Consider the following 15,381-nt stretch of genomic DNA (forward strand, 5'->3'; position numbering starts at 1 on the left):
TATCATATCATATCAAAATATAATCACATCTTAGATCTTGCTACCAGAACTGCTGCTAGGCTACCGTATCAATTAAGTGCAAAGTGCTTCCAAAGAAACAATGCTGTCAGATTAACAGCCATCAAGTGATCAAAAATCAATCAAGGCAATCAAAAATATTAACAAATACACTGAGAGTGAGATTATTTCACAATAAGAAAGTTGTATACTATATCAACTGTAGCTGCATTACGTTGCTATAAATGTATCACATAAATACACACTGTACTTTTGATTCAGATTTATATGTTTATTCGTCTTCTGTGTTGACAATTCATGCCTGAACCACTGCTATTTTGCCCTGAGAAAAAAAGCAAAGTAAATTAAAAGAAAATAAAAGCTTTTGTAAAAGCCATTATCTCGGCCCCAAAAGAATGATTGGTAATGGAGAATATAATGTGTGTTTGACCATTTGGGAGTTGCAATTACTGATAGCTTATTATGTTTCACCTGGGCACCTTGACCTATAACATAAATTAATTTAGTTTACTATTTAATTTGGGAGGGACAGGCACAATTAAAAATTACTGCACAATTATCTTCAAGTTAATTTGCATCTGTCGTCCCTGGGCTGAACTAAAGCTCTCTGTAATTTATGATTTTGGTGATAAGAGGGTTTTTATACCGACTGTAGAATGTAAAATCCTTTTTTGGCTGTTCCTTGCTGTCAACAAGTGACAGTCATCACTCTCCTCATGATGACTGCAAGACTTTTATATCCCCTCGCTTGACTCTGATGACTAGATGTTTAAGTTAAGGAGAAAACCAATCTCAGTGAAGGTGGACTACAAATTTGGGATGCCTTCAATCGGACATCAATCCAAACTTATTTTTTACGCCTGATGGGCTCAGAGTCTCTCTGACTATAAAACTGACTGTTATTAGCCGATCTGGCTTCACACTGTGGCTGAGCTGACTAACAAGAACATCAGCACATTAACATACAGACAAGAAACCCAATTATAGAGAGCGACCAGGTTATGTTACTTTACACTGATTATACTCTAAATCTCCATATTCATGCATGGCTACATAGACGGGTTTCTCCCCTACCACAACCTCCCCAAGACGGTCACTGTGCTGCAGTCGGCACACCCATTTGCCAAAGAGAACAGGTCAGTCACCCTATTCATATAATCTCAGATGAAAATGGGAATTTTCCTGAGAGCTTCAACCAGCTCTGGGAAATCTTTGTTTTCATGTTCTTTAACGGGAATGTAGAACACAATTTTTTACTCTCTCCAGTGTTTCACCGTGTGTTTTGTATTATTTTTATCAGGTCAGTTTCCTTACTTGCTCTGTTCTTTTGCACATGCGCACTTATAAATGGTCAGAAATATATTGTCTGCTGTGTGGGACTTCAGTAGGAAAAAATGCCCTGTAACATTTTGTATTTTATTGTCATTTAAAAAAGTAGAAAAGATGCCATAAGGTTATTTATCTTGCTGCACTTTATTTAGTTTTTCAATTTGGAGACGTTGTTTAATCTGTTCTGTGTTTTATATGAAGACCATTAAGTCCATTGTCCATTTTTTTAAATGAATTAACGTGTATATTTCTTGTAGGCTGTTATTTATATCAAACTAAAGACAATCTTTAATGGAAGGTAAGGCTTTTAAAGAAATTTGGGGTCAGAATCTTCCAAGAAAAATGCCATGGGTGCATCCTGACTACAAATATACAACAAAGAGTAAAATTCGATCTTGTTAGTTTAATGGAAGCAGCAGAAATGACATCAAGCCCCACAGGAGAGTGTACAATGGAGGAGATGCTAATGGCAGTTAGTTCAGCTGCCATTTGTGGAGTATCGCTGAGAGAAATCTAAATGAAAAGCAAAATGCACTCCAGATCCCCATAGATCTCCAGCAAAAGCCTCCAGACAGAAGAACAAAGCGCAGCAATACAAGCAATTAAACAGGAAGCCATTTTACTGCTCCTGTGTCTCCACTGCAGAGAGGACTAAAGATGTAGAGTAACAGATGAGCCAATAAACAGCACGTCAGCTTCTGTCTGGAAGATCAGATGAATGGTTGGTGTGCAGTTTAACCAGGCTAACAAATCACCCTTATTTGTACCAAGATTGTTCCTGTAATAACGTATTTGTATTTACATTTTTATGCACAATAACATTTTGATTATTAATATTTACTTTTGCAAATACTAATACAGACTTGTTGGATGTAGTTAATCTGTATTTTTGTGTCTGTGCACAGTACAATTACACATCAACACGAATGGAGACCATATTCACCATTTCCTTGAAATATGACTAAATAATGAATGGAACAATGCCAGACCGTGTTTCATGCAAAAAACAAACTCATCCTAATCCTAAATTTGCATTTAACACCCAGTTTGACAACAGCTTTTTAATCCCAGTTGAGCTCCACAAGACTTTACATCATCCCACACTGGAGCATCGCACATACTATATTCTAATTAGGGATGGGAATCTTTTACTATCTCACCATTTGATTCGATTCCGATTTTTGGGGCTACAATTCGATTCAAAATTGATTTCCGATTCAAAACGATTGGCTTCATAATGATTTCAGCTTCAATCTATAGGTGTGCAAAGGATCCTCATGATCTGCTCCGGTCTGCTTTGCAAGACAGAATGACAAATGGAGACATTAAAGTGTCTTTTTCACATTTATTAAGTTTTAAATGTCTCTTTATAAAAAAAAAATAGTGCAGTTAAACATGCTGCCTTTTAAATTCTAAGGAAAGTGCCTTTTCCAATGTGTGTGGACCACAACTGCTACTCTAAGTAGCTAACCTTTGGCTCCGCTGTCTGCAACATGTAGATGAACCCCTCGTTCTCCACCACACTGTAAGTCTTTGGCGATGAAGCAGGTGACAGACCTGTTTTGTTTTTTTTTACTCTAGGTGATGCCTGATCATGTGAGCCTGCACATTTGTGGTGTTCCTGAAGTGCTTAATCTTCATCTTGCAAACCTTGCACACTGTGAAGCTGATGTCAAGCTCGGTCTTCCCGGGCATTCGGTAAAAACCAAAATGAGTCCACATCTTTGCCTTCAACGAGGACGGGGCCGGTTTAATCTCTCTTTCCTCCATTATTGTAGTTTCCTCCTTGTTTTGGTGCTTACCACGCATTCGTATGTTCCAGAACTGGCTGCGTGATGACATCAGGACGTCCCGCGTACAAAACGGAGGCAGAGAGCCTGCGGATTTGTTTTATTTTTTTTAAATCGATTTTGGGCCATTTTATATCGATTCTGAATCGTAGTAAATGAGAATCGCGATTCTTATATGAATCGATTTTTTGGCACAACCCTAATTCTAATGATGAAAACAAACTGTTTTGATGTTATTCTAAACCTTAAGAGGGATCAACGGGGTGTTAAGAGGCGTCTGAATGTGCTATTGACCGCCTGATACTAATTAAGAATCTCTGACAACAACAGGATTTTAAGTGGGCACACACAGAGGACACCTCTGCACTGCAGCACTGTGGTTTTGCTCGCTGTACAATACACATTAATGTACATTATTACAAGAGGCTGATTCTCCTTAACCTAACCAACAACATGAGCCTGACTCCTGACTCCTGACACAATATTGGACATTTTCTTCACTCTTCCATTTTGGAAACAGTTTTCAAAGGTAAAAATACTGAAATCAATCCACAGTGGATTCAGTGGATTATCCTGTAATCTGTACCAGACCGAAAAAAAACGTAAAAATAACTAATTTGTCTTACTTTTGTGTTACTTTTTAAAGGTCATACCAACCTTTAGCTGTCATTGGTGTGTTATCTGTTTATTTGTCTGACAGATGGAGACTCGACTAATCACTGTCATGATGATTATTACTCCTCTGCGCAGCCTGACACAAGTCTTTTCAGTCCTCTTGGCATTACTGATGCACAACTTCAAACTACTCCCAACCTGTTTAGCAGTGTTCAAAGCGTTCTCAGCATCGTATGTGATGAGACAAGGTTATTCTGCCTTCAGTCTCACACCATGCAGCATGCAAGTGTTTTGACAGATTGCTTTGTCGTTTTTGCTGCCGTGGACATGCGACTCTGAAGTGGACGCAGCTTGATGTTAATTCAAAATAATGAGCGTATCCTGCCTACTCTGTAAAACTGCACTTTATTTACCTTCTTCCCTCCCGTACCCATGCATGTTCTGACCTTGGAAAGCCACATCATTTTTTTTTTTACTTAGAGCACTGTAGACGCTGTTTTTGTCAAACCAATAATTGCAATGTAACAGAAATGTTGAAATATCCCTTTAATTGGAAAGCTGGAGTGCTTCTACACAGATGTCAAGCTTGACAACCCCCCAATTTTAAGGCTGACACATAGTTGTCTCCTAAAACTGTCCATCCTGTGTTCATTCAATGCAGATGAGTACGGACAATTCTGACTCACATTTCTAAATGACAGCAAACAAACAACAACAGAGTAATATGACCAAAATATCTAAAAGGGCTTATGAGTCAGGAAAATGAGCGAGCCTACAGTTTGGAAAAAAACACACTCCTCATCTACTTCTTTAAAAAAAAAAAAAAAAATTAACTCTACTTTTACTTGTTTATACTCACTTCATCTATCTTTCTTTTATTTATTTCCCACAGTATCTTGCCTTTCTTGACTATGTTGTAACTGTATATGTTTTATATTATATATTAATTATAAAGCATGTCATGCGAGGTATTACATAAATGAAGATTATTATTAAGTGTGAGGAGGCAATTGTTGAAATGTCTTTATCATAAACGTGTTCACCCTCTCGTCCCGTTTGTGTGTAAGTGGTGCCGTGTTAGATACTGTACCTATGATAACATGCGCCCCCAGCCTGGCCATGTGGCGGACTACCTCATAGCCGATTCCCTTGCCTCCTCCTGTCACTATGGCAACCTTGCCATCTTGTCTGGGCATCACTGGCAGAGGCAGAAGAGGACATAGAGATATCAAGGAGAATGTCATTTGATAAGCAATCTGCTTACATCCTCCAATAAAAGCCGCTGTCTCGAGACATGAGTAGTCCTTGTAGTCAAACCTGTTGAATGTCAGCGAGTCTCAGATGGACTTTATCTAGGATTTAAATTCCTGTGATACTGTAAAACAATGCTCCTATTGAAGAATGTTGGCTCTTACACAGTTACTGAGTTGTTTGTAAAAGTATCTTGTTGAACAGGATTAATAAGCACAGACATCCCTTCATATGTGAATTGTCATAGTCTGTGCAGTGTATCAGCATTCTGCTCACATCAATCAGGAAAGTTAATGAATATGAATGAGCTGGTAATATTTTTTTAAGTGGCTCAGTCAAAACTAAAGTAAAAAGAAGAATGTAAGACAAATGTCAGAAGCCAAACTTTGAGAAAGTGCATATCTAATGTTGTGTTTGATCATGGCTGCAGAAACGGTTATTGTAACGTTTGAGACTGAGATTTACTGACTAGGAATAAACTGTTACTGTACATAAGCAAGGTTATTCACTTATTCAAATTCATATGAATACTGATTCTTTGTCTGTTCCACACTGTGTAGGTGTATCTTTTAATTGCTAAGTGTAAATACTAATATGTATAGGCTAGTTTATTTACACTCAAATTCATATTTATGCCTACATTGGTATTTATACTTTTGTTCATATCATATCATAGTCTTTGAACTTTTATTCATCTTCTCCTTGTGTGTGTGTGTGTGTGTGTGTGTGTGTGTGTGTGTGTGTGTGTGTGTGTGTGTGTGTTAGTTTTTATTGTGTGTACAAGCACATTGTCTACATCATGTTAATATGCATGGTCCACCCCCACTACATGGTATCTTGAACATGTGGACCACATTGAATTCCTTGTACTTGCAACTTGGTGAATAAATCTGATTCCTGAGACCAAACAAGTGAGAGATGAGGAGTGAATATGATGATTATAACTCATCGTAAAAGTTTGCTTCACAATTCAGTGATGCAGTTCATTGGTGTGCCATTGTCGGCGAATTTTCATCAGTTTTAATAAATACAACAACAAACAGAACCATTACGTACCTGTACACATTTAACTCCTGCTAAGTATTGAGTGCACAACTTCAAAACATCTCTGAGTTGCTGCACTGAACTTTTCTTGTAGCCATGTGCTAATTTTCATTGGCTGCAGTTGTTGAACTGTCACTTAACTCCACACAGGTCCAAACTGCATTACAGAAAGTGGCAATTTAAACCTACATAGCTTGTCAACAAACAAACTCCCTTCTTAAGGAGATATTTTAATATAATAGTAGACTTTAAGCTTTTCTGCTGAATTCGGCCAACATAATACATCAGTCAGCACTGTATTTCATTCATGTTTACACCTCTGCCCTTATCTCTAACTAGCCAGCTAACATAAGTTAACGTAGTTAGCTGCACCGCCGACATGAATAATGGCTCCTTAATGTCCAAATTGACGCTAAGTTTGTTCTTAATGTGTGTATACAAACCACGACGTAACGACCATAACATTACTGACTAACCCTAACCCTTACTGGATGTGACACCCAAGCTGCACCTGTCAACAGTTGTAGCTAAATGAAGAGTAGCAACGTTTACGGGAAGCTCAACAGACCTGGCAACCTGGAGATTTTGCTGAACAGCTGACCCAGCAGGACCTCCAAACCCAGCAGGTAGAGTTTAACAGCTGGGAGAAGATAGGACTGAATATAAGACCACATCCCTGTTAGTTATATGTCGGTAATGTTGAGGCAGACACAGTCTGAGTACAGGCTGTAGGGGAGGAGCTGCTCCGTCAGTGGGACACGTACCAATAAGATGTGATGAAGCCTACATGCTCGCTTCCTTCCTTGTCGTGACTTTAAATTAACATTTGCCACATAAACTTATTTTAACAGCGGGTGTACGAAGTATTCAGATCCTTTACTGAAGTGAAAGTACCAATAAAGCAATGTAAAAGTACTGCATGAAAATCCCACAGTAAAAGTAGGCTATACGCAGAAGAAATGTAGAATATATTTTAACTATAGGCCTGGTGGTTTGGTCTGACATATTATTTAATATTTACAGTCTATAAAATCATAGATGCATCAGTGTGTAAACAACATTTTACTGTTGGAACAAATTTGAATTACTTTATAGCCTAATGTACAGTTAATCCAGTGGTTCCCAACCTATGGGTTCGGACCTCCAAAGGGTCACCAGATAAATCTGAGGGGTCGTAAGGTGATTGAAGCAGTTTAGGCTTGACATTGTAATGAAGGCACACAAATAAAATAAAACATTAAATAATAAGCTAGGTGGCAGTTTCTGGAGGCAGCATTCAGAGTGAACTTGTTTTCCCTTGTTTCCCCCAAGCAAGATTTTGCACGTTACAAATGATATCATTGTGTCTTTTGCATTGAACATGAAGGCTCTGCAAGTTATCACAGCTTTTGAATTTTTGTAATTAGGTTCATGCTGCACTCCCACTTAATCTGGTAGAGCTGGGATGGCTGTCCCATTTCATAAAACGCTGAGACAAGCAACTGTAATAACAGTATACAAATGCAATGTGCGGTGTGCCTTTATAGCACAACCACGCACCAAAACCGGGAAATAACTTTCTACCAGAAATAGTAACAAAGAACACTTGTTGACTTATTGCATATTCACAGAATATTTTGTTTGTACACCGCCTGGTGTTTTGGAGAATATTACAACAAACAACACTTTGAGCATAAATGCCTCTATGCATGATTATAGCTTGCATGCCTTGTGCAGAGGCCCTCACCACTGTGTCTCACAACAAGGCTTAATGGGAGAGGAAAGAAGAAAAAGCAAAGTTCTGATACACAAATCTGTTTTCAGTTTTAGTATTTTTTCTTCACTACTCGAAAAATCACTACCTGGTGGACTCAACTCATGGACATCTAAAATTTGACCATGGCTACACACTGCTTTTTATAAAATGTCAAAAGCCAAAAAGGTTGTAAACCACTGGTTTCATTTTTAACAATCTGTTATCTATACTGTACCACAGTTACTTCACATCAACCTGTTCACACCAAATCCTAATTTGAATAATTTATTTTCTTGAGATTACCAAGCTGATTAATTGTTCTGGTGCCCTATTGTCACTGACTAGCTAACCTTGAAAAAAAGCGATCTGCAGCAGCCATCCATCATCTGTAGCTGTAACTGCAGAGGCAGAATCAGTGCGTGATGGAGAGGACTCGTGCCTGCTGCTTGGCTGCTTGATGTGCCGTATGATCCCTCTCTGTAGATCCAGCATATTGCTCTCTTCAGCTCACAGACTATCTCATTAACAGCTGCCAGAGAGGTCACACACCATAGAAGCAACAGAGGGATGACACACTAGTTTGATCTATAATTTCCTAGATAGACATAAAGAGCATGTTTCTGCAGCAGCACAGTGCCTGTATGAAGTAATGTTGCTCCTCTTACAGTATGAGGAGCAAGTGGCTGGATGGCTCTTATTACAGGCTACTCTACCCACGGTGCTGTGATAATTAACCAAATGGGACCTCAGCTGTGAAAATCACAACCACCTGAACACTGATTCAATAATATAATCAGCACTCCACGTCACTCACTGTAACTTCTAGTCTGCACGCAGTAGATACTGAATGTCTTAGACCATATCAGGGACTAAAAGATTCACATGTCAAGTTGACATTCCTAATCATTTTATAATTTTATCTTCAGTTTTCCCCATTTTCTGAAGCTGAGTTTGTTGAGAACACTCTCACACTTGAGAACAGTTGTTTCAATGCCACAGTGATCACATGTTGTCAAGATTAAAAATGAATTGTATACATCGCAAAATCACAACAAAAGTTATCTCAAGGCACTTTTCACACAGAGCAGGTCTAGACCGTATTCTTTAATTGAATTTAAAGAGACCCAGCATTTCCCCATGAGTGAGCACATGGTGACATTGGCAAGGAAAAGCTCCCTTTTAACAAGAGATTAGATGCTAAAAGACTTGTTGCATGTACCTGTTCATGAATGGAAATGTTTCATTACTATATCAAATAAAGCGTGTCTTTATTCATGAAAGCTTCCCTGTAAATGCTTATTGGTTGGCTTTTTACAAAAACGATGCAATTTATTCATCCATCTTTTTGTGAGAAAGGCCTCCTACACACAAGCTTAGCTGGAGGGAGTTACATCATGTTAATGTGTGTAATTGATGACTGTGAAGCTGTCAGGGATTGATTAAAAGAGCAAAGTTGTTATTTAATCCTTCCATGTTGGGGGATTGTTTATTTCAGCCTCTCGGAGTGCTGTGAGAGGACAGCAGGCGTCACTGAGTCACCTCTCTGTAATGGCAATCACTAAATCATTTGAAGTGGCAAGACCTTTATGAGAGTGGTGGTTGACTGATTGATGTTTTTTTTTATGAAGGAGGCCATTCTGTTTGAATTGTAAAATAAGTATAATTTCAGTAGTTGTATTGTATAGTAGGCTATCAGTGGTGGGAAGAAATGAAGTACATTGACTCACATCTGTACCTAAGTTCAAATTTGAGGTACACTTCACTTGAGTATTTCCCTTTTATTGCATTTTCTACATGTACATGACTACATTTCAGCTATTTTACTTTTTAGTCCATAAAGATTTTACATTAAGAAACACACAGTGGCACAATAGGTTTATAAAATACAAAGCATTATTAAAGACAAAACCAGTGACCCCTTCGCAAAAAAACTGTATTTAATTGGGTCCTCTTCCCTCTCGATGTCTCCGAGTTGGTAGTAGCTCCACCAGAGAGAGTCTTCCGCTCTTATCTTTAAATAACTGTGTGAGACCCAAAGAAGTAAAATCCTATTAAAAGTCCAAAAAACAAGAACAATTTGTATCCCTTTGCTCATGTCACATTCATTTTACGACCATGAACTGGAAATCACTGTACTGCATACTGAACTGTAGTTAAAGCATAGGTTCACATTTTTTTCAAGTGTTAATAAAATACTCAAACTCCAAAATGAGTTGTTTTCAGCGCAGACTCCTGCTTTGTGTTGCTGTTCCTGCACCACATAGCTCAACAAGGAAACACAGTGTGTGGCAGCACAAAGAAGAGAATTTCATGTCAAAAAGAAACCGACTGGATTGGTCTAATTTAGACTGCAGAAGCCTTTAGACTGCATTTTTGCACAGAAAGAGAACTGTTGGTTTTTAATCCCATTTACTTATATTGAAATCGCTTTAACGATCTTTTTGAGTCTATAATAAATTTGTTGTAGAAATCTAATAATGTGAAAAATGACAATAAAGTGGTCTTCTAAATCTTTTAAATCTTTATGATAGAAAGTACAGTATACAGATGACAGGAAATGATGGAGATGGAGATACAACAAAGGTTGTATCAGGTACCTAAGCTACAGGAAAACTGTGGGTCAGAAAGACCACTTTCACGTTTGAATAGTGCATTTTTTTATGTAGGATCTTGATGGATTGAAGTGGAGAGCATCACAGCCAACACTTAATCACCAGAGAATCCAAGAAAGACAAACATAGGATAGGCCACACTGTTTGATCGACAGGCAATTGGCACACACTGCAGGTGCGAATGCTTGGCAGAAAAGAGGCTGAAATCATAACATCATTAACAGACAATATTTTAAGCATAATGCAGAAGTTTTGTCATAGACTAAAACATTATCAGACAGCCTGCTGCTGTGATGGATTGCGTTTGGCTAGCAGGGCAGGAGCCAGCTGAATTATCACTGGCACACAAAGTAGGGCAACCAAACTCTCCAAGTCCCTCGTTTCAACTAAATTACAGTCATTTCTGTTAAAGACAGGTCTGGGGCATTCACAATCACTTCGCTTTTTCCTCTTGGCAGAGGAATCATTAGTATTGGTTTGGGTCTTGTTCACTATCCGATAGTTAAGGTCAGGTCAGAACAGCAGCACTGACAAGCAGCTGGCCCCAGTTATTAAAGTCTGCTTAGAAGGCAGTTAAGTGAGCAGCAACATAAAGGGACTGTGTCATCACCACCGCCCTGATGGAAGCTGAGCTGTGGGGGCTGAGTGTGTATTAAATGTACTTGTATACTGCTGTTAATGCAAGCTGAGAGAATGTGTGTGTGTGTGTGTGTGTGTGTGTGTGTGTGTGTGTGTGTGTGTGTGTGTGTGTGTGTGTGTGTGTGTGTGTGTGTGTGTGTGTGTGTGTGTGTGTGAGAGAGAGAGAGTTTGTTCTGCAGCATCCTGAGAGGTCGGGGGTCAGTGAGGCGAGCTGGCCTGCTATTGTTTAAAGGAAATCGCATCTCACGCATGACTGTGAGATGATTATTTGGGATGATGGGACATCAGGGAGACAGTCCTCCACACAGGCACACAAACACACACACACACACAAAGACATATGCACATACACCCAGAGACATGCTGGGAACAGGACATGACAGAAGGGTGTGTGATGTAAACAACATGTGAACAGCATCAAAATAGCTCCAACCAACAGTCACCTAGTCTTATATGACAACCACTGGCTGGCTTGTCTCATTTTGTAAATCCAAACTGACAACGACTGTGTGTGTGTGTGTGTGTGTGTGTGCGCGCTGCCCGTGTAAAATGTAATCTTTACTCCATGTTTCACATAGACTTATTCCTGCTGAGAAATAAGGTGGATGATATGGGTATTTTTAGCAGAAAATGGCACTAACTGTGACACTTGAAATAGGACGGTTTCTAACACACTGTTTCTTAGCACTTTACTGCCGCTTGTTTTTGTTACTGATCAACTGACACCCAGAGGAGATGGCAGGTGAAGTGTCATATTGTGAAGAAAGGGAATTTTCCAGGTGTGTCATGGGCAATTTGAGCTCCAAAGTGCAACAGCTTGTGAGAATTGAGTTTTGGTTTTTTTTTGTCTTTTTTTGCTCTTTTGTTTTTGAGCTGTTCCTTGGAGAGCTTTTCCTCAGATGCCTCCGACATCTAAGAGGCAGACAATCAAAGATGGACTTAAAGCTCAGAGACTCAGCCAGAGCTGCAGGCTATGCAGTGTCCAGCCCCTAATGAGACAGCACGTGTGCATGCATATGTAGGAAAGAGAAATCCACAGGGAAATGCCTTATTTTGCAGTCTGATGCAATCTGAGGTTTGTGTGTCCCTATCTGTGTTCAAGTAAATAGCAGCAGGTGTGTGCAGATCTGTTGGGGTACGTGTGTCATTTTGGTTGTCATTTTTTAAAGAGGTGAATCAGTTACCCCAGTGTTTTTGGAAATAAGACAGTACACTTGTTTAAGTACTAAGTAGACCTTCATGTTTAAGGTTTTTCCATTATACAGTAGTTTATATATTATACTACTTCATATGACATTTTCTTTTTTTTTGTTGTTGCAATGTTATATTAATGCCAATGTATTCTGAAAAGGGCCGTTTTGGGAAATGTGTATGTTTGCTTTTGAGAAGTCGATGAGAAGATCAACACCACTCTCATCTTTGTAAATATACAGCTCAGCCCAGGAAGTGATTAGCTTAGCTTAGCATCAAAACTGGAAACAGCTAGCTTTGGCTTGTCTAAAATGTATAAAAACAAAACACAATTTTGTGTAAAGGTCACTTGTACCTTATATTATATTTTAATCTATAAACAAACTGACATGTAAAAGCAACAAGTTGTGGTTTTTAAAAGTTACATGCTGGAACTACCTAAAGTTGTACATTTTACCAGATGTGTACGGATTAAACTGATGAGATATAACATGTTAATTTGATTTTTTTATTATTTTTTAACTTTGGACAGCTAGCTGTTTCCCTTTGCTCCAAGTCTTTATGTTAAGATAAGCTTCTGGCCCCAGCTTCATATTGAGTGTACATGCATGAGAGTCATATTTATCTACTCATCTAACTCTCAGCAAGAAGGTAATTCAACAAATGTCAAACTGTTCTTTTAAATTCAACTTAGGAATTAAGTTGAACTTAAAAATAACTTCCTAAATTAGGAAATTCAGTCCTTTTACTTATAATGAAGTTTGGTGAGTCAAAGTATTCTTACTTTTACCGAGTATTTTTTTCTGGTACTTCCACCATTTTCAATACAGTCATGTCGATTTGTGTTGTCCCGTTTAATGGACAGTGTCTCAAAGCTTTATCTGCCCTCAACAGCCCTGGTTCCAATCCAAGCTATCTGGAAAGGCGAGGAAAAAACACCTGAAAACAAACAGTAACACTTGGCTTGAAAGTAAAAAAGAAAATAAATAGAGGAAACATCAGGAGAGGCAATTCGCCCTCTGTGGATGCCTGGATGTGCACTAGGAGCTGTAGGTGGAAAAAGGCAGTGGACTGTACGTGGACAGATTTGGTAATAGTCATGTCGCCTCAGCTGCAGCCATCACATGCTATCCATGGGGAGAGAAGCCAAAGGCCAGATTGTAAACATGAAACCTGAGATTTTTGCATGTGTTTGCAGTGGGCAACTGCACACACACCATATAACAACATCCTAGAGTCACATAGGGTCTGGGACTTTTGCCCTTTCTTTGACTTACAGGCATTTCTGTGTTTCCAATGAGACTAAAAATAAGTTGTACACCTTTATTATTGGGAGTGGGAAGTTACCATGTGTGCAGCAAAAAGTATTTCCTATGATTGCTTCTTGATTCGTTAGAGCTACATGTTTTGTAAATCCTGGAGCACAAGGTTCAAATAAATGAACCTAAGAGTTATCTTTAGTCATTAAAACAGCTGTACTTTAAAAGTAGAGTTTCATTAACCTACTATAATGTCAAATTTGTTTTCAAATAGCTAACCTGTTTTCATCTGCCAAATACCAATATCCAAATTTCCACACAGCGTCACACTCATTAACGCCCTTCTTCGTGACCACTTGAACACACTATTCCTTGAACTGTGATGCTTCTAATATTTAAGCTTGAAAAACACGACATCTGCTCTGGAAATGCAAAAAAATATATCAGAAACCTTCCAACAAAATCAGGTTCTGAGAGAGAGAGAGAGAGAGAGAGAGAGAGAGAGAGAGAGAGAGAGAGAGAGAGAGAGAGAGAGTCTATTACTGCATGTAGTAGCTCCTAGAAGCAACATTTTTCTTATGCCTACAGCTATTTTCACGTGTCTATAGACGTATACGTGTGAATATATGTTATTTTTATGTATGGGAGTTGAGTGTGTGCCATTTATTCATCACGTTATCGGAACAAACATCAGTGTGTGCATGTGTGTGTGTGTGTGTGTGTGTGCCCTCATACTCATCAAATACATCCTAACACCGTTTTTCCTCGCTGTCTTCGGGGAGTGGATGTCTCCCCATTAGTAGATGTAGAATGAGGAGCAGTGGGAGGGATATTTGCTTGCACCAATTAAGCCTGTCATTAACGCTATGCAACACACACACACACACATGTACGCACGCATGCACACACACAGTATTTGACACATTTAATTTAACAGTCTGTGAGTCAGTGTGTGCGCTTCTGTTTCTGTCTGAAACCTGTTGTCACTGAGACGATACTGGGGGAAGACTCTTTCATCTCTTGCTATCTCTCTTGTCTCTTTTTCTGTCTCTCACTTCAGGGCTGCATGAACACAGATAGCCTCGCAGTTGGTGTGTGTGTGTGTGTGTTCTGTTTTCTCAGCTTCAAGCTCTTCACCTACCCCTCCATTTAACCCAACAACACCCACGCAGCATGCATTCACACAAACACGCACACGCACACACACACACACACACACACACACACACACACACACACTTATTTTGTTTATGGTGTGTCAAAGAAAATTACATCTGATATCAGACTTCAGAATGTGATGTGATGTGATGATTATTTGTGTTGTGACAGTGAAATCATTACAGCATTTCATTTTAAGTGTTGAGACTTTTGTAATATAACTTTCATACTCCTCAAGTCACTTTCGATGAGGCCTGGACAAGCGAGGGTTATTGGATGGCATATTGCACTTTGGGCTGAATTTAAAAACCTTTAAATGTGTCCATTTCCCCTAGTTATTTAAAAAACACTTTCTACATTAGCATTTCCCAAAGAATTCCATTCTAGTGAGGATGGAAAAGCCTCTAAACCAGCATTAAGAGCACCACGGGACAATAAAATTCTCTGTTGAAACCGCGGTTAATAAGGGCGGAAACATATTTGCATGGAAGATGATTAAAATGTCTCATTATAATTAATACATGTAATGGTCTCCCTAGAGGAAAACTGCGCAGATGATAAATATATAATCAAACACACTACATCACATCTGTTTTATGAAAGGATACAAACAGAACCAGATCGGACAATTATTAAATCAACAGCATCAACAAGCTATACAATATCAGTCTAGCTGTAGAGTCAAGTGCTGGGTTGCCCATGTTTACCAGTATTGATTGAACTGTCCACCTGGCCAGAGG

General features: G+C 38.9%; 2 protein-coding genes across 2 annotated transcripts in view; one reads left to right on the forward strand and one right to left on the reverse strand.

Moving 5' to 3' along the window:
- Positions 1-6,751, reverse strand: part of LOC128367463 (dehydrogenase/reductase SDR family member on chromosome X-like) — a 32,067-nt gene extending 25,316 nt beyond the window's left edge. The window contains exons 1-2 of the mRNA XM_053327989.1: positions 6,616-6,751; positions 4,843-4,950 (exon numbers count right to left, since the gene is read on the reverse strand). Coding sequence (XP_053183964.1) covers positions 4,843-4,950; positions 6,616-6,721 — 214 coding nt within the window. The 5' untranslated portion in view covers positions 6,722-6,751. The remainder of the gene's footprint in view (positions 1-4,842; positions 4,951-6,615) is intronic.
- The window catches only part of slc12a8 (solute carrier family 12 member 8), a 102,740-nt gene that overhangs the window by 46,914 nt on the left and 40,445 nt on the right, over positions 1-15,381 (forward strand). The gene's annotated exons all lie outside the window — the stretch shown is intronic.

The sequence above is a fragment of the Scomber japonicus genome, chromosome 11, assembly GCF_027409825.1.
Source record: "Scomber japonicus isolate fScoJap1 chromosome 11, fScoJap1.pri, whole genome shotgun sequence".
NCBI lineage: Eukaryota > Metazoa > Chordata > Actinopteri > Scombriformes > Scombridae > Scomber > Scomber japonicus.